We start from the raw sequence: 24,660 nt of genomic DNA, 5'->3' as shown, positions 1-24,660 counted from the left end.
ACAACATTGCCGGATGATTTAAGTTGGTTTGCAATCATGCTTATTCACTTTACAACGTTATATTTATTAATTTTTCTCTTTTAATTTCTTTACCATTATCTTTTTACATTGTACAATTTTATTTCTGTTTGTTCTTATGATAAGTTTGTTTTAGTTTTTTTCTCTAATACTTCCTGTACTGTTATTTGTATCGTAATATTACTGTATTTTAAATAAAGTTGAAAAGAGGGCCTCAAATCATGGATATATTTCAATAAATGATTAATTATAATAAATGCGCCCCATGTTTACTGACCGTTAATTGGTCCATCCTGCTCCGACTCTGGTCCAATCACAGCGCACAGGGGGGAGTCGCGTATGCCCCACCTTGTTTCGGTCACGTGACCTGAGCTTACGAAGATGGTGGAAGTTTCTTCTTCCTTGAAGTGAATCCCCGACTTGAAACCCAAAACATCCTGTTCACCGAGGGCTGGCAGTTCACTGCGGCGTTAACACTTTGGTATCACAGCCTCCTTTCGGTTCCGGGTAAGCGATAGAAACTGGTTACTAGATCTCTCGCAGGTGATATTTATCCTTTTCACAGCTGCTGGACTTTTGGGATTTCCAGCCTGCCATGATGATGACCCGAGCTAGCAGGCTAGCAGTTAGCCGGGGCTGGGATGGCAGCGGGGCTGTCAGAGCTGGTGGCCAGCTGACATTCAACACGTACTCAGCAACTCCTGTGACCACCCCGACACTGTAAATATACATACTATTTAGCGTCAGTGCAGGTTATCAGACACCCAGGACCAACTGTTCCTCACTGTCCGGCTAAATAAGTTAGCGTTAGCTCGTTATTCAATGCTAGTTGGACTAAATGATGTAATCTTTACCAACGCTTATTATCTTAGCGTACCAGACAGAGATAACGTTAATAATTACAAACAGGAATGTAAGTAGTTAATTTTGTTCCTCCTCAGCTTTGTATGGAGAGAATAGTACGTGTAACTCAGTTTAATATCTGCTATTTTAGTGTTGTGCTCTTCGATAAAATTCACAATGGTTGAATATCCAGCGAACTGCTGTCAAAATGAATTATTGAGATTATGGCACACGGTTTTTTTGTTTTCTCAGTTTTTCTTTACAGCAGCTGTTCTGACTGCATAGCTTTGCGTTCATATATAATTGCAGTTACGTGGGAGAAACAGACAAGCAAAGAGGAAAAGAAACAATGATATTTTTGTCACAGTTATTAGTCATCCGCAACTTGGCAAGGTTGTTGTTTTTCTTCCAGTTTGCGTCCTCTTGTTTGTTGTTTTCCTTACAGGCAATATCATATTTTTAGTCATCTGGTGACTGAACAGGCAGGCTGGCTGCAGTTTTCATGTCTGTTTACTTGGTTGGCCTCCTTTTCTTTACGGGAAATGTTCTGACTATTAATAATCCATCACAATATCTCAAACGTAATTTTCTGGCCTCCATGACACATGTAATGTTTGGTGTTCATCAGAGGGCCTAGTTCACGAACAGATCAGACTTTCACTGTTATTCATGACATGTAAGCTATTGGGGTGAACTGCCAAAAATAACCCATGAATAATGAATAATTTACCTAGATGGTGTTAGCTTTTAGGGTTCATATTTTGGATACCTAATGTGTAAATCTTTCACTACTTTAAGTGTGAACACAGGTTGATTAAATGAACACAGGGCTCTTGAGTTTGTTTTGGTGACATGCACCATTGTGCACCTCTCAGTCATGGGGTTAATGGTTAATCTGGAGGAGTTCACAAGGTCAAGGAGTTCACAGCCTAGAAAAATACAAGTTCATCCTATAGCGAATGAAACTATTGGCTGTCTTTAGAGATTTTACTGATCTTTAGAGAGCTTTAGGTCATATTGCTCCAAGTGGGCTGTTTAGGCACACAACACCCAAGACCATAAGAGATCAGAGCTCCGCAGGCAAGCAAATTGAGCAATTTGACCTTAAATTCAATTTAAAATGCCCCACAGACCGACCAAACACAATTTAACTGGCCTTTGGATGATGTTACTCAGCTGGTTAAAAAATCCAAGTCAAGGCAGGTCATTGTAGAGTTTAATATTCAGCAAAGGCCTTCATCTATGAAACTGAGTCAGTCTGCATGCAAGGCTGCAAAGTCAGCAGTTGCAATGAATTATTGACAGACACCAGAGCAGTAGCCAAAGTGAAAGTTTACCCAGGAGCTCCTCACTTTCTCCTGCTCTACCATGTGCGAGATAGATGGAGGGAAATACATTATTCAGTGATGCGTCGAGGTAACGAACCAGATTCTAGGAGAGATCACAGGACCTGATTTCTGATGTTTTGCCAACGTTTCCCTCTCCTTTTCCTTTGATTGACAGTGGTGCAGCCTAGTTGGCATTGGATCTGTTGACATGTCTCTTTTTTTTTTAAATTGTCAAGCAAGATGACAAACATGATTTGACCTGTGTGTATGTTTTTTAGAGGGGAAATTATTCCCAAAACTAATTGATGCTTTTGCCAGTGTGTCTTGTAAACATCAAGTGTTGCTGTCAGTCTCTTCAGGCTTCTTTCTAGAGCTGCCAGTTTACATTGATGTTTTTAAAGATGGACAGGGAACAATCTATCACAGAAGAGGCAAAGATACCAATTTCAACACAAGTTACATCTTCAGTAGTGAGCTATGAATAAGCAGAGCAGCAATGATTATAAGCAGTGTTTCCAAATTATTTAGTCAGCGCACCTTCCAGGCTTGTATTTGGCCCTCTGACACACATTGTGCAGGTTGGATGTAGGGCTGAAGACACTGGAGTGACAGTAGATGATGGTGAATACAGGCATCATTTCAGAGTTCAAGCCTGACCTCTGTCTCCTTTTATTACCTTTTGTGATGGTATAACTATAACGGGTAACATGAACAGAATGCTAAGCTTGTTTGAGTCAGTGTTATTTGTTGTTTGAGCTACTGTCAGTCTGTTTTCCTAATGCAAATATCAACCATTGTGATAATGCTGTTTGGTGTTGGTGAGGACAGATTCCCAGAAGGGAAGACAATTTATAAATGCAGCATCTATTAAAATCGATTCTGCAGAGAAAAGTTGTTACATTACATTATGTTAATTTGGCATTTTTGTCCAAAGTGTTTTTACAATAACTACATTTAACCAATAATGGAAAAAGCACGAGACTTGTATAATATTAGTAATATTTCACGTAGCTGAGGGCTACATGGGGTATTGTGGAAGCTCAGTGAGCTGACCTGGTTTAGACTGGGTAATTACTGTCTTTCTTGTTTTTCTTGTACTGTGAATACAGCCTGGAAAACAAATGAAAGATTGCTTTATTTTATGGCTTAAAGCTGGTTCATGCTTCAAGGAGAAACAGATTTTTTTTTTTCCTGTGACTGTGCACAAAGTTTTATGTGCAAAGTCAAATGACATGAAAACAGGCCAAAGAAATTCACATGAGATAATTAAGAGGCAACAAGAAGACCATAATTGTGTGTCGTTCATGCTAGCAGCATGAGGAGATACTTGTTTTGATGATGATTTGCGTCATCATACTCTACATTGTCAACTTCTAATTGTGACTGACAGTGCAGTATAATGTAGTCATTATTATGTTCCTGAATGATGAACTATACTTACTTTTGGAAAATGGATGATTATTAGAATAAATCAAATCGAAACTTAGCCTAAGTTTCGTTATGCTTAAAGCAATAATGTTGTTTACCTATTTACTGTAAACAGTAGCAAGCTTTGGTCGGGGTTGTTGGTAAAAACATTCATTGTCAGTCATTGATACAGATCTGTACTATGTTTATGTTTTATATGTTAATAGTTTACAGTGTAATTTGTGCAAGTCTTTCATATAGTGGACTAAATATACTTGATCCAAATTATGTCATCTGTGTGTCTATGTGTCCTAATGCTGCAGGCCTGCATCCCAGCCCTATGTCATGGACAGTGGAGTCACCAAGTCGGGCACTTCTAATGGGTACCCTATGAAGGCACAGCTACAAATCATTGGTAAGTTTCTAATATTCATGAAATTGATCGGAGGATCAAGTACAAATATTAGATTATTGGTATTTCACATGTTTTCACGCGTCACACTGTAATTTTTTGTATATTTTTCTGCTTTGTATTTTTTAACATTATTATACTACTTCTGTTCAATAATAATAATAGTAATTAATAATAATTAAAAAATTAATGACGGCTGAATTCCATTTAGATGCTTCAGTTTCAGGGTCCTGTTATTGTTCATGCTGGCTCACTGTCACACTATCATGGCTTACGGGGACACTTGAATAGAATAGAACAGATAGCCATTGTTGATGTTATTAGTAACACCTGTGCTTTTCTACTGTGACAAGTCAAGTCAAGATGTCTGGCACACTGCCTCTTCTGCCAAATAAATTTTGCACTGCTTTTAATTTCAACACAGTCATGTTCCTCTTTTCTGCCTGAGCTTTTCATTTAAAAATGTGCGTTACATTGTTTCTGTGTTCTCAAATTATTTTTGTCTGACTTTTTCTTTTGGTACCATCATGACTGACTGCTGCTCTGTCTCTTCTCCTTATCTTCCTGTTTCAGTGCTATCAGCAAAACTGAAAGACAACAAGAAGAACTGGTTTGGTCCCAGTCCTTATGTAGAAGTGACGGTCGACGGCAAATCCAAGAAAACAGAGAAGTGCAACAACACCCACAGCCCCAAATGGAAGCAGCCGCTCACTGTGTGAGTCAAAGTTACATCACGACTACCACACCCATGTGAAGTTTGATTGCATCAATGAGAATCTCTTGCTACTCATTAAATGACTTGAGAGGATTGTAAATGCAAATGTTAGCTCAATTGTGCTGCCTGCAAGGTGGGATTTACAACATAGGACAACAATGCGACTACCAGTGTTTGAATGTTCACAGAACACATCTACAACAGTCGGACATTATACAGACTTTGTACTAGGCAGCTAGCAGGGTAAAGTCCCTTTAATGTCCAATCCAACTTATTTGGACATTCGGTTCTCAAATGCAGCTCCTCCGGTTAATGTCCTGATAACTTCAGGGTTGCAGTTCATGTGTGATAGGAGCTTAAGAGTCAATTTACTCAGCTTTGATAGAGATCTTAAACAAATTATTAGTCACCCTAATGTGTTATATGTCAACAGTCTGGTATTTCAGTATGGCAATACAAAAAAAAGCTCTTATTTACGAAAGCTTCTTTTCTCAGGTTTGGCTCCAGCACAGATTTCATGTGTGTACATGTTGAAGTTAAAGTTTTACCTGCAAGAATTTAAAGGGAAATATCAGCACTTAACATGTTTTGAATTATAGGCTGTACAGACATCTAAAACTATTGTCCTTTGTCACCAAGCTATAAATTTACTGCAGAAACAATATTGAATGTTATTAAGGAAAACTAGTAGCATTTTTCTTAGTGTCATCATAATCATTGCTGAGAAGCTTAGAAAGAAACCATACAGCATATAGTTGTCACTACCTGTGCTGCTGGGTAAAGTGCAGCAACACAAATGCACAAACACTTGTATAACTCTGTTGATGGTCTTGGTGTAATAAACTAAAGTGGCTGTTCATGAGGTAGCTAACATTCCCTGGGGTTTAAGTGATTCATGAAACCAGTGTAGTTATTTGGGCTTTTGCTTTGCTTTGACGAAGAAGCATATCATGAAAAATTACGGCCGACTGTAGTATTTGAAAAACTGCCCAGATCATTTTGAGTTTCTCCACAGCATTCAAAAATAGACTTCCCTATAACTGTGTAAAATTGCTGGTGGAACATATGATCTTTATCAAGATGTCTTGCCTGCAGATGTATTCTTTCAGAATGAGTCAGCAGGACTTGGTTTTCGGGAAGGATTTTTTTCTGCAGTGTAGCTCTGAGCTCAGGACAATAGTGTGTGTTTTAAGAAACAATATGCTGTCCTCCTGTGGTTGGCACTTACAAGTAAAACGTCTCACAGTGGTGAGAGAGCGTGTCTGGTTAATTTACAGGAATCCTGGTTCTAAACATATACTGTACCTATAGAGCACTTGACTTCCTGCAGTCCAACACATTCACACATCGGATGTCTTCTTTATTTTAGCCTGTCCAGGATCTTCTGGTATTCACAGTGACCTTCTTAATATAGAGTTCCTCTCTAGTTTCTCTTTGGCCCATGAGGGCAGAGTTATTATGTAACAGGTGTTTACTATAGGATGTAATGAGACCTGAGCCCATGTGTCCACAAATGTTTTTTCTTGGGGGCGCTGAGGGTGCTAGCTAAACAACTGTCATAGTGATGGTTATAGACACTCGTTATCCCTGAATAGCTTCTGAACTTCATTGTCTGTTGGCTGTTTTTTATGACATCACAGACTTTTGCTGCTCACTACCAGCTGCTTTCACTTTTTACCTGCCAAATATAGTTTTGAAAAGAACCCCCAAACAGAGGTGCAGCACCTACAAAAAGATCAATACATTAGAAAAACATATTCACTTATTTGTATTATCAGCATTTGTTGTTGCTTTGTTCACCTTTTGTAAATTGTGGTTGAGTGTAAAATAGCAGATTACCAGATTCCTGATTGAAAAAAGAGAGACTGCTGAGCTTGAAATCATGATTAATAAAATGTTGGTGAAGCCCTGACAGTAAGTCCCTGGAGGGCTTTCTGAAACCAGATCCAGGCACCGCTCTTTCTTTCATTCAGAAGCATCGATGCATTGAATTGTTTGTTTCAACAGGATTGTGACTCCGTTCAGCAAACTGGTGTTTCGCGTGTGGAGCCACCAGACCCTAAAGTCGGACGTGTTGCTTGGCATGGCCACGCTGGATGTCAGTGACACGCTCAAGTCTAACGATATGAAAAGTGAGTGTATGACACACACTATATATATATGTATGTATGTATGTGTGTGTGTATATATATATATATATATATATATATATATATATCTGCTATGTGAAACTGTAAAGTAGCAAATCAGTGCTGTTTTTCAGAGTTTAAGTGGAAAATACAACATCATTTTTATTTTATGTAGGCAGTCTATAAAGTGGTAACACACTATATTTTTTTATTTGATCACATTTTGGTGGAATTTCCTTGGTCTTCTTGTTGATGAAATCGGAGTTTCTGAGTGCCTCCCTGGTGTGGTACTGAGTTGATACAGCTGTGTTGCATCAGTCAAACAAAATGTAACAGTTAAACAGATTTATTTATTTTAATGAAACTATTTGAGGCTCTTCAGGCCTTTATTAAAAATCAAGCAAACCTCAAATAGAGTATTTCAAAGCACTTACAGATGTGGTTTATTGAACTTTTTCAGGGTAAAAAATAAATCAAAAAGGCGCTCCACTTAACATTTCTGAAGGAGCCGGCTGCTTTTTCCCCTTTTGCCTGGTACTGTAGATTTTTGAGCTGTTAAACTTTGATTTGTGTCTCATAAAGACTCCATTCAGTCTCCTGCTTGGTCATTTTTTTCTGCATGTACATTGTCAAGAAGTTTTAATGATAATAACTCTGGATGCAAATCACATGTCAAGAGCTGATTGATGTTCCATGTCAGAGCAGGAAAGTACACACTTTGTAATTTAGATTACTCTTAGATTTGAACATATTTTGGGTTTGTTACAAATGAGCCCATAATTATCTCAACAAGAGCAACATTCAGCCTGAACTGCAGAATTAACTGTTCTAGTCTTGTTCCTCTAATTTACATCATTCCTGTAATTTAAACTATAATGTCTAAAGACTTCCCCAAGTTGCCAAGAAGTGACATTTATAGGTAAAAATGGGAACTTTTGAATTTATTTTCTTAAAGTTAATAATCTTTGTTTTAATTTTTTTTTACCTTGCTTCACAAATCAAATACACCTGGTCACTAATTTGGTTATGGCATGCCTGCATCATTAATAGCATTTGTTATATTTCACTTGTCTTTGTCCTACTCTAACCGTCTTTCTGTCATCTTAATGTAGTCTCTGAGGTGGTGCAGACCTTACAGCTGTGTGCAGACAGAGACCAGTCAGATGTGGTAGGAGACTTGTCCGTCTGCTTGGACGGTATGACTGTTGACCCTGAGATGTTTGCCACGGCTGAAGCCGACCATCACAGTGAGTCAGGGCTCACCGAAGGGCCACAAGCCAAACAGAGTTTATTTGAAAAGTATGCAGGCTTGATTTGAGTATGTTTGTAATTTTAACTGTAAAAGATGCAGTTAATACAGATATATTACTGCAACTGTCAAGTTAAAAACTCTGGAATAAGGAATAATTTCATGCAGCTTTGGCTGGTTGTCAGTATTTGGACTATCTTGCAAAGAGACACTGCTTAACCTGTGAGTAAACATAAAAAATCTGTTCTCCAAATATACCAAGGCTTCTTTTTAACTGATGATGAACCAATTTATACAATTTTTATGAGAGAGCACTTCTCCTAACAGCTGTGGCGTCAACACTGCCTTGGCATTCTGTTAAGGTTCCATACAAAGTTTACAGTACAGAACACATATAGCATCCTGAGTTGTTTGCCACATTGAAGACTAATCATAAAAGTGATCTTACTGAGATACTTTGTACATTTAGAATGAGCCATGCACAGACCATCAAAGCTGCTTCTCCATTTCTGACTGTACTGACAGATTACAAAAGTGAACCTTGAATTTTGGCCTGATGCTACAATGAGAGCCATATGGGGTTTTTAAGGAATATGTCTCTGCTATACCATGCAGGCATATGCAAATATTTGTCATTCTTTCAGTGTAATTGTTTTAGTTGCTTGAAGTTCAAGAATGGAATGTAAATTTGCATTTTTACTTCTGTTCTTGGATTAAATGATGTTTATTTGTTATATATGAGGTTTAATACCGTCATATTATACACGTTTTTTTGTCTGTTTAACTGGTTTAGTTACAGTATTTGTGATCAGGAATTCATATTTTTGTAACATTTATGTTGTCTGTTTTTGCTTCAGCTACATCAAATGGGAAATCGCAACCTAATGGAGATTATTCCATAAGGTACAACACCTATTCCTTCTTTGATTGAGCTTCACTAGTGTCACATATCTAGCTTTAGCTTTTTTCCTGCTTTATTTACCTTCTTCCACCATCCCTCCGTATAGGCGGAGTAGAGACAGTTCTCCCGCTGTAGACGGTGTAGAGCACCGGCCTTCTCCCGGTGGCCAGAGGTCAGTGAAAAGCACTGGGTCTCCCTCAGTGTCATCAGGGGGCTCGCGGCCCCTCCGACCACCCAGGCCCTCCAGACCTCCTCCTCCAACCCCACGCAGACCCACCTCTTCACCAGGTCAGACATTTACTTTCAGGTCTATTCTAGAGGCTTTTCAACAAAGGTTAAGTGCTCTTCTTCTTACCCTCAGGCTAAACTAGGGTTGAGTTGAGTTGGGCCTTACTGAGAATGACATTTTTGTATGACCAATTTACTTAAATGTGAGCCCTATTGACATGATAAAGATAAAGATAAAGAGCTTTGCCATTTAGTTCATCTAGATGAAAACATGCTGAGACTAAATCTTTCAAATATTTCCATACCTGCAATTGCTGTCCTGGTCTAAGGACCTAAGAGGGAACTGTAAGTGAAATCTGGTTCTTTCTTCAGCATCTTCCAGCAACGGCTCTGCACCAGCTGATGCCAGTGATGGCCAATCAGGTTCCGACACACCGGTGCACTCAGGACCCTCATCGGCCTCAGACGCCAGTCCTTCTGCAGGCTCGGACAGGGACTCCACATCAGCCGCTAGCTCTGTACCCACAGCAACCAGACAGCCAACCAGCAGCGTCACGCCTGCTGTCAGTCCTAGGGTCCCTGCAGTCAACCCTGGGCCGCTGCCCCCCGGGTTAGTTCTCGTTTTGTTGTCTTTGCAACAGGGCTGAGGAAGTTTTTTATTAAAGAATAATCAAAATTACAGTTTTTTGGGGGGTGGGGGGGGGGGGGGGGGTTCTCGGCAAAAATGTTGCTAATGGAGGTCAATTCTGGCATTAACATGGAAGAGTGGCAAGTATTATCTAATCTTCCGATGTCATGCTGAACAATTATAGTATAATAGCTTCCTGGACAAACAGCTAATTTTATGTTTTGCTACTTTCTATGATGGTTTGAGACAAAAACACAGAGCAGTGACAGAGCATTAACTACTTGTTTCATCAACACAAAGTTCAAGAAAGAAACATTGGATTAAGAGTAGGATTAGTGTGTTGCAAAGGAATTGGGTCGTCTTTGAGCAAAAACTAGAGTCTATTGAATCCTTGCCTACAGGGAACATGACAAGCACTTCAGCCTATCAAAAGTACAGCAATGAGTCAAAGTTTAATGAACATTTATTTATCCTGAAACCATCTGTGGATTGATCAAGTGTGTGCACATTGACAGCACAAGGATGTGTGTCAATGGAGTGGGATTACTAGTAGGTTTGTTTTAGATATCGCTGCAAACCTTTATTAAAATCTATCAGAAGATATTGTGCAGGCACCAGTGGCTGGAGACATGTTTTCACACCATATAATTGTTTATATGAAAGGGTGACATGTTTGTCTGAAACATGAAACTGTGTCTTGTCATTGATTCAATCTTTGAGTTTGTCACTTATTTCATTTTACATTTTTACTGTGGTTGCCACTAACTCACTCTTTTATCATTGCCGTCCTTTTCTTTCTGTTTCTCTCTTTGGTTTCATTCAGACAATCATTCCTTAAATACCTGTTGTAGTGTCGTCATTGTGACATTCACTGGCTATTTGCTTCTTTTGTAGTAGGATGTCTCATGTTGTAATAGCTGTTTTAAAGCTTTATATAATTTAAATGGTCAGAGTTGTGAACCATTACCTAACATTGTCAATTTTATTGCCATTGTTTTATCTAGATGGGAGCAGAGAGTGGACCAGAACGGCAGGTTGTATTTTGTCGATCACGTGGAAAAGAGAACAACGTGGGAACGCCCTGAACCACTGCCCCCTGGGTAAAAAGTCCTCCCCGTTTGATCTTTCTTTTCTCAGATACAGATAGTAGTTTTCTTTCAGGTTTCTAGGATTCTAATCTATTTGTAGATCAAATGAAACTGTCTCTTCATCTTCATTGATATGGTTACTGGATTCTGGCTCAGGCCCTGTTTAAATATGCTGATTACGCTGTTAACATGTTTTGTTAATTACCTGTATCTGCCAACTTAGACATTTGCAATTTGTATTCTCACACAAATCATCAAAGTGTGTTGGCTACATGTGCTACACATGTTGGCAGAAAGACAGCACTGCATTTGATCAGTCACTAGTTTAGGGTACCCTGTAGAGTTTTGACCAGGAGTGGGTTTCCATTTGGTTTGTTTCTCAGGCTCTGCCAGCATGATTATGAGGGCATTTGTGTATATACATGTGCACGTGGATGATAGTTCAATACTACAGTTCATAGCCATCATGTGCCAGTAGAAGGTAGGAAAGAAGATACTGTAAATATGGAATCAATGCTTTTCAGTAAGTTTCAAAATATTCAAAAGATCAGCTTCACAAATGTTTATGAAGAAGGAAATGCGCATTTGTAAGGCCTCAATGATATATACAGTGTGACGAGAAACAGTGAATGTAAACACAACTGTTTGTTCACAAGAAAACTCTACAGGTTACCTTGAACTACCTGAAATAGGTCAGTGTATTTATTTGGCAAGTATTGTCGCTTGACGACAGGCCTCTCTGCTATTGCCTAGAATCACAACAATTTAAAATGAAATCTTTCATTTCTTTAAATTCCTGGTTTTACCAGGGCCTCACAGTTCTCTATGGAGATAAACTTAAGTCAATTGTAATTTCACAGGCAGTTTGTCAGTGTTCCTTATTTCTGTAGTCTTCAAATTCCACATAGCAGTGAGGTATAAACCCTGCAGACTATGTTGATTTCGAAAGTCACACCACTAAAGCCTCTGTATTTTTCTCTGCATTTTTAACTGCAGCAGTTAGACCATGTGCCCCCCGTTCATCTTCCACATTGATGAGTTACTTAACACCTGAGCTGTAACACATTTACTTATCCAAGCTTTATGCACTCCCATGTTTAAACATGTACGGTAGGGTAATGTGGATCCAATGGTTCACGTCCACCATAGCAGTATATTTTAATCCTGCTTGTCCTCCTTAACCTTCCTCTTTTTTCCGTCATTTTTTAAAAAACTTTATTGACATAGCTGGTGTTCAGATACATTTTTGCCAGTTTTTTGTACAAAATATAGATTTTTAAAATGTAAAGTCACAGTGATAAATTAATTGGCTTAAATGGTATCCAATGATTTTATGATGCTTTAACTTTTAGCTAGTCTATCTGTAATCACTCTTTCTTTCCTCCACTCTGCCCTTGTCCCCTTTTGTCTTCAGCTGGGAACGCCGTGTCGACCAGATGGGGCGAGTCTACTTTGTTGACCATGTGAAGCGAACCACCACGTGGCAGCGCCCCACAATGGAGACGGTGCGTAACTACGAGCAGTGGCAGCATCAGCGGAGCCAGCTGCAGGGCGCCATGCAGCAGTTCAACCAGAGGTTCATATTTGGGGTGAGACTTCCTCTTTGTAATGTGATGCGATGCGGTGATGAGGGCTCATCAAATCAACCATCAAATACAAACACTGTAGTTTTCCTGTAAGTGCTTTTCTTAAAATTCATATTAATTATTCTCCCTCTCTGCTGTGTAGGCGCAAGAGCAGGTCTCAGCCACTCAGAATAAGGAGTTTGATCCTCTCGGGCCTCTTCCACATGGATGGGGTAAGATCTTTAAAGCTTTTCAATTTAAATACAAAGACTCTTGAGACAGTACTTAACCTGTGACAGTAAAACATTCATCTGATACCTGAGACAAATTTAGCTCACCTACACTTTGTTTAGTGATTTTTATTCAAATGTACTTATGTGTGTTAAAGTGATATTAAGTGCCAATGACATTTCCTGTAAGAACTTAATAACACTCAAGAAGTTTGTAGTTGGTTTAAGATAAGTAGCTGTCAACAGTGAGTTCAAAGCAGCAGCTGAATTTGCAAAGGTAAAACTTCTGTAATTACGGAAACAACCCGGGGATCCCACACAATTCCACACAGGTGAGACATTGCATGTGTGTGTTCTCAACAGGAAAGCTATGTCTTACGTGTCTTTCTGTGCATCAAAAACAATCACTTAATTTTTCAGATTTTGACCAGCAATTGAGCTGATATACTGCATTTGTTGCTGGATCTGTGGACTAATCTGACTGTTACACAACTGGATTATCCTCATCTGGGACCTGTTGGCCAATACTAGACCTTGATATCTTTCAGTGGACCCTAGCTGTTAGCCTCTGAGCTGGCTTTTTGTTTTGCAGCTCTGTTGATACACAGTTGTACATCCTAATGTTTGCTGTGGGACTCATTTGCATTGTTGAATGTCATTCTGTTAAACTCTGTCCGTCATATATCACTACAAGTTTGATTACACACTAATTGATTGTTACTGTTTGTGTTTTTTTCAGAGAAGAGAACAGACTCCAACGGCAGAGTTTATTTTGTACATCACCCTACACGGTCAACACAGTGGGAGGACCCTCGAACACAGGGGTTAGTTTTTGTGTCTTTGGATATTCTACTGGCATCATTTCATGCATATCATGCATATCAGATGAAAATATAACCGTACTATACTTGAGTGTGACGTAGATTTGTTTGCTGTATCTTTGTTTTTAGCGGCTCCTGAAATAATCCACTTCTAAATGTTGATCTAATCTTATTTTTTAGGTTGTTGAATGAGAAGCCACTTCCAGAGGGCTGGGAGATGAGGTTTACTGTAGATGGTATTCCTTACTTCGTCGACCACAACAGGAGAACCACCACCTACATCGATCCTCGCACTGGAAAATCGTCACTGTATGTCCTCCGCCATATTGTTTTCTACTTTCTCACAATATTGACACTTTTGAGAATCACATAACAGTATTATTTTGTTACTTAAAGGGGCATCAAGTAATCTGTGACCTGACTTTATTGACTTTGGTTCCCAACTTGTAGAAATGAGAAAAATCAACCACTGTTTGCAGACACAAGCAAGCTAGTTAGTTAAGCATACTCAACAGAAACAACTAATGCAGAAGCAGTGTATGTTCATGCCAAATACTGGAATAATAATACTTTGTTTTAAGAATAAGGCCTTTGGTCATTTATCTTTAGTAACAAGTAGAAAAACCTGATCATAGCACCATACTCTATTACTGAACAGTTGCAGTTTTCAGTACATTGTGGAGCTTGGAGCAACTTCAGTGATCTTTGTGTGCTTTTATTCTAAAACGGGCAAGAAAATTGTTTTTAAATGAATAATTGACTGAAAGTAGATGAGGTGATGCATCATATGTTTCCTGGTTTCAAATGACGTTCTGGGAAATGAGGAAATCACTAATGGGTCGAAGCAGATGAAGCAGGTTTTCAAGAATTGGGTACATCAACAAAAATTTAAATTACAACAATGTGTGACTGAACATCTGGAATTATTCATTATTATGGTTATTATAATTATAATTATTATAAACGTATACATTTTTTAGAGGGACTTGAGTAAAACACATATACTAGTCACTCCTTTGTAACTGTTATACCTTGATTACATGTTGCATGGAGACACTGTCAAATTCTGTTTAGTCTGTCTAGCACTTCTGCATGCCAGAAATAAATGAGTGATGAGTGTTTCCAGCCAGTGAATACCACAGTGTTTGTGCTATAATGTAATGAATTAACTCATAAAACTGGTATTAAGACAAAATATTTTCTTGATGCTGATAGGTATCTAATTCTTTCATATTTTCTTCAATGACATAGTATTTCTTAATTTATCTTGTATTTGAAAATTCCAATTTTTTTTGTAATAAATTTATATTATTTTTATTTTTTCATTTTTTCTTACCTGGTAGTTTCATTTCAGCAAATATTTAGTGATATGAGTCACTGTCTGTGAAATCCCTCTATTTTTAGAAACTGTTACGTCTTTTACGACTAATGGGTTATCTAGTCTCTTTTGCTTTCCTTCAGTGTTATGCTTTCCTTCAAATGTAACACCTCAGTTGACTCATGATAACAACTTGTGAGCACAACGTTACTTGAGAATACTTACGACCTTACTGTGGTCTGGTTGCAGTAGTGGAAAAACCAGTTTGGTGAACAAGGGATAAGAATGTGACAATAAAAACTGACAGAAGTGGTAACTTAATGGCTGAGTAACCTCATAGAATAAGATACATTTACATTTAATATACTTTAAGATATGAATACATATTAAAAGTCTATCTCTGCTTCTGTTCCCTCACAGTGAAAATGGGCCTCAAATCACCTATGTTCGAGACTTCAAAGCCAAAGTACAGTACTTCAGATTCTGGTGCCAGGTATGAGTCATAACAGTGCACAGACTGACAGGATTACTGTTAAGTTATTCTAATGTAAAGGACACTTTCAGCATTGATGACAGTAAAACCTACACACTGTGCAATAACAGCAATGTTGCAAGTTTGTTTGATGTCACACTTTGGCAGGTGGGTTCATTTTATGTTGTATTCTGATGATGATGAATTTTGACGGAGTCTGGTCACCAACGCAATAAATTGGTCTGTGAGACTTGTCCACTGAACACCATTTTTGATTGACAGCTAAATATTTCATCACATTTTCATCATGACAGTTAAATTTTGTTTGCGCGGGACAAAATTTGCACAGTATAAAGGGGACTGAAGTCATCTTATCATCCGTCAGGATTGAGATAATTTATTGTCTACAACACCTCAGTTAATCTTCAAATTTTGTTTATTCCTTATTGACAATTATATAACAAATTGAATTTAAGTACATTTAATATTAGGAACTATTTAACTTAACAGATTTTGTCTGAACTTGTGGAGTCCTTTTGTATCTATTATATATTGTATTTATTTATCATCAACATAAATTTACCATAAGAGAATACGCAATGTGTTTGTTCTGTATCTTTTTTTGTTTTCATACCTTGTTGTATAAGAATCATCATAATACTTGGAGCAAAAGCGTATAATGCATTATACCCATATACTTCGTAAACAGTCTGTGATTATACATATAATGCTGTGTGTCTTATATACAGTAGTGTATAGCAACTATGTCCCCCAGTGTTAATTGCATTTTGAATGAATCATAATCTGGCAAGTGAAAGCACAACTGAAAGCACATTTGATGGCTAACTGCTTCTGACATTTCCCCTTTCCTCCAGCAACTGGCGATGCCTCAACACATCAAGATCACTGTTTCCAGAAAAACGCTGTTTGAAGACTCCTTCCAGCAGGTAAAGTGACCCGCCCCAGCCACGCAGTCACACACAGCTCACTCAACTCAACATGTGCTTTTACACTCAGAAAATGTGCCTCACCTACTCCACCTCTAAATGTTGAGTGCCTCAGTCAGTATACTTCTCCAGTGGAATTCTACATTAGTATAATTACCTCTTAAATAAAACCAACGTAATGGTGCCTTGGGGTCTCAGTGTGAAGAGCGTGAAAAAATCTTACAAGGCCTTAATGTAAGGCCAATGTGAGGTCTTAAAAACATAACTAAAATGCAGTTATCAGAGACTTTATTTTATGAATAATTTTGACTATTTATGTCTTTCTCTCTCATACATCAGTGATACTTTAGACAGCTGGATTCATGTCATTTCACATTTTATTACCCTTCCTTCCTGTAGTTTTTCATACTTAACATAATGTGGAATAAGTGCAGGGAGTAAAAATATGAAGTAGATTAAATTATTTGATCACAATATTTAATGATCATAGGGTGAACTGACTTTAATATCCTCTGTGCACTTAGTTAGGGTCGTGTAAAGTAATTACATCTATCAACACACTGTTTCTGTTTTAGATCATGAGCTTCAACGCTCAGGATTTGCGAAGGAGACTGTGGATCATCTTCCCTGGAGAAGAAGGCCTCGACTATGGAGGCGTCGCAAGGTAAGTCCCAAAATTTAAAATAAATGGTTGTGAATGTGCGCTCTCCCAGGATTTAAATATCTAGTGTTACGTTTATTGCTTTGGCCTATTACTCACTATTTAGAAGAATTATTTGGACATTTTGTAACCTGTCTTGCCAGTGATTTTGAGGTTTTGCTACTAAATTCATTGGAAATATAGAAATATAGTCTACCACAACCTCTACAGCAGAAGTCTCCTTTAAATACTTTTTGAGATAATGAGGTAAGAGGCTGAGCTAGACTGTTGGTGTATACCTTCTTGATGTCTGTATTTATGTCAGCAGTTGCTCTGATGTATTTGCAGCATTTCTTTTAATAATTTCACTCCTTTTATGTAAATCTACACTGAGTGGAATGCAGTGCTGAACCCCATTTGTGCCGCTATTTTAGCTATGTAGGGTCATTTTTCTCATTTCTGTCGTCTCCTCTCTTTCAGGGAGTGGTTTTTCCTGTTGTCCCATGAGGTGCTGAACCCCATGTACTGCCTGTTTGAATATGCTGGTAAAGATAACTACTGTCTCCAGATCAACCCTGCCTCCTACATCAACCCTGACCACCTCAAGTATTTCAAGTTCATAGGACGCTTCATCGCCATGGTTTGTCATTTTGTCATGTTTTGGACTTGTATTAATTAGTATTGCAAGAAAGATCATTGCAGGAGTAGTTTTGTACTGCTCAGAGAAGAATTTTCCACACAGCAACTTGTAAAATTTTCCATCCCTCAGGCTCTTTTCCATGGAAAATTCATCGACACAGGTTTCTCACTGCCATTTTACAAGCGCATCCTAAACAAGCCGTTGGCCCTCAAAGACTTGGAGTCAATTGACCCTGAGTTCTACAACTCCCTCATGTGGATCAAGTGAGTTGATCAAATTGTCTTTTGTTCTATTTTTGGATTGAAAGTTTAGTAAAACTTCAAATAGTATCAGACAGTCCTGACTACTTTATACCATTGTGCTAAATGCGTTGCAAGTCAGTGCATAATTTGATTTCCTGATGTCTCACTGTACTGTAGCACAGAGATGACTCACAAAATGCAAATCCAAGTCAAGGTTTAAGCCTTTGACTTGGAGTCTGAGTTAAGTCTGTAAAGTCATTCACACTTATAACAACAAGGCTATTTGTAAAAATGTCACTGCTCATGAATTGCAGATGAAGAGGCAGAGGTTTCCAGCAGCATATCAAAGTTAATGCGGCTCACCTCACCTGAATAAAGACCACCTTAGCTAACATCTTTATCATGCTTGATATAATAAATTTAAATTTAACATCAGTGTAAAAAGACTATCAAACAAAAAAGGCCATAAATCTAATGAGACATCTGTTGAGACCATTATCTAGTAACTAGGATCTGTCTATTTCAGCTTTAGGTGACCTGAGTTTTTTTTTTGACAATTTTCTTGGAAAGTACAGAATACAACTCAAGCAGCCACAGTCTGGGGGGGATGTTTGAGGAAAAACTCATGGGCACAAGCAGATGTCAAACTTTTTTTAAAATTTTTTTTTTTAAAGTTTGATAGTCACACATTTTACCCAATACCATCTGCGCTGAGTTGAAGTTCATTGTAAGGTCGATATTGACTGGTTGGACTCTACACTGGACTGGTCTCTGGCAGATTTTCCATCATGTATCACACATCCAGAATACAGGTTCTGGCTGCAGCTAAAAAACAGATGAACTTTTGATACAAAAAATTTGATCCAATAATTTTGTATCTTTTGTTGACTGTGAATTTGTTTCTCATATAGTAGCTGATATTAGATCTTACTATCTTTGCTAACCAGTTTCCCGGGGAAAAACCCTGAGAAACATTTCCTGAAAACGGCATGTTCAGTAGCCGTGTCGCGTCCCTGAGGACTGCTACTGGGACAAAAAGCTGACGAGTCAGCAATTATGTTTTTAGTACACTAAATAGTCCACTGTGACGCATTAAAGGATTAGAGGTTGAAAAATCTATAATCTAGTCCTACAATATAAATAATATACAATATAAAACATTGTCAGTGAGTCCAAGTTGAATATGAACTCAAGAAGACAAGAGGCTGGTACTGAGTCAAGTTCTCCTTATAGTAGTATGTAGGGCTCCAAGAAAAAACCTTGTTATGCGTGGTATAGTTTTTGAGTGTCTGATATTATATGAAGGATGAAACCAGAAACTCTCTCCTCAGCGACAGCAAATGGGAGAAAAAGTGAAAAGTGAGACAGGTAGATTGACACACTGGCTGTTGTAATAGTTGTGCTGTAATTGTTCGTGCTGCTCTTTAGGAATAACAACATCGAGGAGTGTGAGCTGGAAATGTTCTTCTCTGTTGACAAAGAAATCTTGGGGGAAATCACCACCCACGAACTGAAACCAGGAGGAGGAGACATCCAGGTCACTGAGGAGAACAAAGAGGAGTACATCAGGTGAGTTTCATCTAGATAAGATTCAGTCATTTCCATCCAGCCTTCTTAATTAAGTACATAACAATTCACACAGTAGATTCTATGTCAGGTTGATTTCACAGGTTGCTTGGACTAGAATGTAGTTTTTCTTAAAACAAACCACACAATGAACCTAAGTGTTACTGTTGTTTTGGTGTTTTTCAGTTTTTTACAAGATGGAGTGTAATATCTGTGTGCTTTTTCTCTGTCTCTGACCGCAGGCTGGTGGCAGAGTGGAGGCTGTCCAGAGGAGTGGAAGAGCAGACACAGGCTTTCTTTGAAGGCTTTAACGAGGTCCTCCCACAGCAGTACCTGCAGTACTTTGATGCTAAAGAGCTGGAGGTATGGATGAACAGGGAACTGTACTGTTTACATGATACATGATTTAGGATGCGGGATGCACAACATCTGGATTGCACGTATTGTACTGCACATTGAATTTGCTTTTTAGGAAGATAAGCTGATTTCACTGTAAAATAAATAGAATGAGTCTTTTAATATAAACTTGTGTGTTGTACAGGTGATGCTGTGTGGTATGCAGGAGATTGACCTGGCAGACTGGCAAAGAAACACCATTTACAGACACTACGCTCGCAGCAGCAAACAGATCATCTGGTTCTGGCAGGTCAGTGTGCACCAGCAGTAGTGATGTATTGAAGTTCAACTTTTCTACTGTGATCTACAGACACACTCAGAAAAGGAAAGAATATAGGTGTAATGACTTTGTGACTTTAAGTGTTTTAACCATCATACTCCTTTTTCCTGCAGTTCATAAAGGAGATGGACAATGAGAAGAGGATGAGGCTGCTGCAGTTTGTCACTGGTACCTGTCGCCTGCCTGTAGGAGGCTTCACTGACCTCATGGGTAATAATTACAGCAACATACTGTGACCATTTAAAAGTGACCTTGACACCCCCTGAAAATGTGGTTTAACTTCCCACCTGGCAGCAGTGACCTACAGCTGTACTCCAGGACCCCATGATATCACTTAGGGTTGATTACTGTTGGTTGGTGCGGTTACAGGTGCAACAGAGTACATTTCTGAACACACACATCATTGACTGTGAGTGCAGTCAGAGGTGAAAGAGGCTTTAACTTTCAACTAGAGAGGGCAGCAAAACACTGCTTTTAATCCCCAATGCAGATAAAATATGTATCTAGGTTAGTGTTTGGATAGTGTGGGCGTCTCCAAGCACACCTGCTATTTTGATTCATGGTACAGTATGTGCAGCAGCACAAAGTGCAAAAGGGTGAGTGGTGGTGAGTTAATCACAGTGAAGCAGGACAACAATATCTGGACAAATTAAGAGACGCCTTCTGTAGGAAATTATATTGTTGTCTAGATGGTGCAGAGTGGCATCAACAGTGAACCGTTTCAAACTGAGAGTGTAGGGCTAAAATGTTTGTTCCAGTTTTTTCGAACTGTCATACTGATGATGGTGTAATAAATTAACCATGATCATTCTAACTCCCACTCACTTGTACTCGTGTGTCACCTTATAGGAAGCAACGGTCCCCAGAAGTTCTGTATTGAGAAGGTGGGAAAGGAAAACTGGCTTCCCAGAAGTCACACATGGTGAGTTCATGCAAAGTAGAACCTGCAGTAGATTCACTCAGTGGGAGTCAAGCCCCTAAAGTTACTTAACTAACTAAGCTGTGGTCACAGCAAGCCTGTTTGTGGAGTTTATTGTTGGAAGCTGTAGTATTTCCTGCTTTATTTTGGATTGTTTGCTTGGTTAGTCGTTAAAAGTGGGGACATACTGAAGGAAAAGTCCTTATAGCTTATAAGTATTTATATGTATAAGAGAAAGTAGTTCTTCATAGGCCAAATCTTAGTCTTGTTTGATGCTAATTCTTAGCTGTTTTTAAGAGTTGTTACCTATGAAAACACTAGAGAGTCCAGGCTGATTAATCTTTTATTTTACTCTCACAGCTTCAACAGATTGGACTTGCCGCCCTACAAGAGCTACGAGCAGCTGAAGGAGAAGCTGATGTTTGCCATCGAGGAGACAGAAGGTTTCGGGCAGGAGTGAGAGAAACCTGGAGGAGATTAAATAGTGGGTGCAGGAGTCTGAAGGAATAGACACCACCAGTATTCAAATCAGGGAGCCTTTTCAGAATAGGCGGGTGTTTCATATGTTTGTGCTCATGCATGCATGCACCTGTATGGTACTTACATGGGTGCGGGTACAAGACTGTTGCCTGCATGTTGTTGCGAAGGAGCTGGCGTCTACCCTGCACACCACGCTCGCAGCGGGCCTCTCAATTCCTGATTGGTACCTGAAAATTTAGTATTCTTTGAAACCAAAATACTGAAGCTGCTCCTGTTTCTCAGAACGTGCGGCAAATTATGCATGGGATCCTGTAACCTCACCCTTTATGACATCTGTTTAACGGGACAGCAGTAGTTTTTCTTCCCCACACATGTGATCTTGTAATGGTGAGCAACAAGGCGGCCTCAGAGTCGGTGTCAAAATCTCATAACCAGAAGGGTCACAGGTTCCAGCAGTCATGTCTTATCAAGGTGTCTCTGACTACCTGATTTCTTCTTATTAAGTTGCTCTACATTAAAACATCTAAATGTCAAAGTGTTCAAAGGCAGGATTGAGAGGGTTAAAACAGGGTTAAGTTTCACCAAAAGTCAACTTTTTTGCTCTAAGATTGTTTGTTGCATTAGAATGAGTTTTGCTCGCTTTCAGCGTCATCCACATCATTGTCATTTCCCATCATATCCTTAAATTTCTCACACTTTTGTCTGCATCTCTCCTCATGACTAAAGTTAAACTTTAAATTGAACAGTAACACATGACAATATAAGATGATAGCTTTGACTTAGTGGATCGACAGTACTTTATGAAAAGGAGTTACCCAAATTAATGCTAAACTACAGGCAGTCTTGGTGCTTCAAAGATATTTGGGAGACATGCTTGATATAAGTGAAGAGTGAGAAACAGTTTTGTATTCCTAGCTCTATAGTATTTGATCTGTGAACTGCTTAATGATTGTGAAAAGTGTTGTAGCCTCCAATATTTATAGTGGTGGTAAACTTGGAAGACTTCAACAGAAATTAAATTGACCCTAGTTTTATAGGGCCAGAGCTTGTGCGCTGTGATGCAGGATGGGATTTAGGAGTATTCTGGGAGAATCTTATAAGTTATTCATCTCAATCTTATGTCAACCGATTTTTTTACATCTTCCTTCTTTTAATTCATTGGGTGGGCTAGTGGATTTTCCTGAGGAAAAATTCAGGGAATGAAGTGAGTATTTTAAGATGGTGTTTGATGTGTTCAGTAATTAAGATGTATTTGATCTAATGTATCAGAACCTTTAAAACCTCAAGGTGGAAAAATACCAAAATGCAAGTCAAACCAAATCAATTTCGTGTCAGTTTAGGTAAAATCCTAAATGGCATTTAAAATGCAAAACTCAGAAAGAAACTCCATGTAGCTCCACTTACACATGTAGCATTTTAAGGTGAGTGACAAAGCAATGGCCATGGTTGTATGCTTAATACGTTATACTCAAAACTTGCAAACCACAAAGTAAATAAGAAAAATAAATTAAGCTAATATATACAGTATATATACAGTATATATAGTAATTGTAAAACCATTGTCCAAAAGATGTGATAAAACGTTTGTCTCCCCATTTACGCTGAAAAGAACATTAACTGAACCACAGTCAGAATTCCTCAGATGTCATCTGCAGTTTTCAGTTACATACGAGCAAAAGTACTGCTTCAAAATTAATTTCAGCACACAATGAAATAATACCTGTGTCTATGTTTTCATTTTTTAAGATGTGTTTGAGATTTAATTTTAAGGTAAAGATTCTGTCTGTGGTGTTGGTCATGGGTCACTAGAATAGTAGATTTTGGCCGTTTATGGTTCATGAATTACAGAGGTGTGTGTATGGGGGGGGGGGGAATAATAAAATCCAAATGCTTAACCAATGTGGGATCCAGTTGCATACAGAAACACTCCTACAGTAACATTATAACTGCAAACACTGGCTTGGTTTGGTTTGACTGACATTACACAACATCTGATCAACAGTAACAGAGTTTAAGAAGATGATTAATCTCATTTATCTAGAGTGAATGAACGCACCAGGTGGTGTGGTTGCTCGTTTTGGAGTGTTCTTGTAAATTGGCATACTGAAAAGACAGGTTTGGTTACTGAGAAATATTGGATTCTGGTGTTGGTCTGACGAAGCACAGCACTTTTTGAAAATTTCCCTCCACACTGTGGTACATCCAGTATTGGTTGTCTCAGTTCAGGCTCTTTGTTTCCACATGCATGGTGAGGTACTCTTTGGTGTTTGCCTTATTTCCACCCTCAGGCATGGGGCATCTTTTTTAGCAGCTTGATGCCAGCAGAGATGATTGAACATGTAGGCTTTATGGCCAAATTAATACTTAATACTTAATACTGACTGGCTCTGGTCAGTCCTTCTTGACCCTGCTGTGGAAAAGTAACCAGACCAGAAGTCTTTCTGAAGAAACTGCACCAGTGTGGAAAGCTATAAGTCTTGAGCTAATGACACATGGCCAACATTTTGATGGCTAATTGTGACTTCAGCAGGGATAACAACTACTGAGACAAAGTCAGTGTAGAAAAACTGAGATTTAACAAGTGTATCATGATGAAAAATTGATTGGTAAAGTTGCCTATTTACATTTTTGCCTCAGATTGTTACCCCTAATGCAGACTGTTGTTGTTATCTTTGATCACGTATTTAACTCCCAGGGACATAGTAGTTAAGCAAATATGTTGGCCTAAATATCATAATTCACTGCTCTGTTCATTTTTCTTTTTTGGTCTCCAGAATCCTCCATGTATACAACTAAACCACTGTCACTCTCCTGTATATGAAAACAAGTTGTAAATGGTGTCAATAACAAATTTTCTTTTGTAAAAGAAAGGTTTTAATAAGAGGTTTATGGTAACACTATATTTTCTTTTCCCTGTTTAATTTCTGATGTACATGAAAGATGTGTAAAATAGAAATTGTCACCTTAATAAATTAAATCAAAAATGTGAGTCTGTTTGTGCTTTTGATGGATGAATAAAAGAACTGGTGTGAGTGTGAAAGACATTGGGCCCTATCTTACACTCGGCGCCAAGTGTGACACAACATACACTCATATACAACTGAACATGTGGTCAGTATCAACGTTTTTGCAACTTATCAGACACATTGATTTATGGAGCCCCTTAAGTCCAAAAAGGTGATTATGTTGTGGGCACAA

The 24,660-nt window shown here is 38.5% G+C and overlaps 1 protein-coding gene across 1 annotated transcript; it reads left to right on the top strand.

The window, feature by feature from the left end:
- Positions 1 to 360: 360 nt before the first annotated feature.
- LOC137184077 (E3 ubiquitin-protein ligase Itchy-like) lies at positions 361 to 24,451 on the top strand. The gene is made up of 24 exons (XM_067591410.1): positions 361 to 525; positions 3,920 to 4,011; positions 4,582 to 4,723; positions 6,731 to 6,855; positions 7,965 to 8,099; positions 8,959 to 9,004; positions 9,109 to 9,290; positions 9,603 to 9,840; positions 10,863 to 10,958; positions 12,361 to 12,535; positions 12,675 to 12,744; positions 13,481 to 13,565; positions 13,743 to 13,871; positions 15,301 to 15,373; positions 16,228 to 16,299; positions 16,875 to 16,963; positions 17,420 to 17,579; positions 17,709 to 17,842; positions 19,250 to 19,390; positions 19,630 to 19,750; positions 19,929 to 20,033; positions 20,177 to 20,273; positions 20,913 to 20,985; positions 21,343 to 24,451. The coding sequence occupies exons 2-24, from the start codon at positions 3,942 to 3,944 to the stop codon at positions 21,440 to 21,442; spliced, it is 2,658 nt and encodes an 885-aa protein (XP_067447511.1). The 5' UTR covers positions 361 to 525; positions 3,920 to 3,941; the 3' UTR covers positions 21,443 to 24,451.
- The last annotated feature ends 209 nt before the right edge of the window (positions 24,452 to 24,660 follow it).

The sequence above is a fragment of the Thunnus thynnus genome, chromosome 6, assembly GCF_963924715.1.
Source record: "Thunnus thynnus chromosome 6, fThuThy2.1, whole genome shotgun sequence".
Lineage (NCBI taxonomy): Eukaryota > Metazoa > Chordata > Actinopteri > Scombriformes > Scombridae > Thunnus > Thunnus thynnus.
The sequence above is the reverse complement of the archived record's forward strand: the minus strand, read 5'-3'. Positions and strand labels throughout refer to the sequence as shown.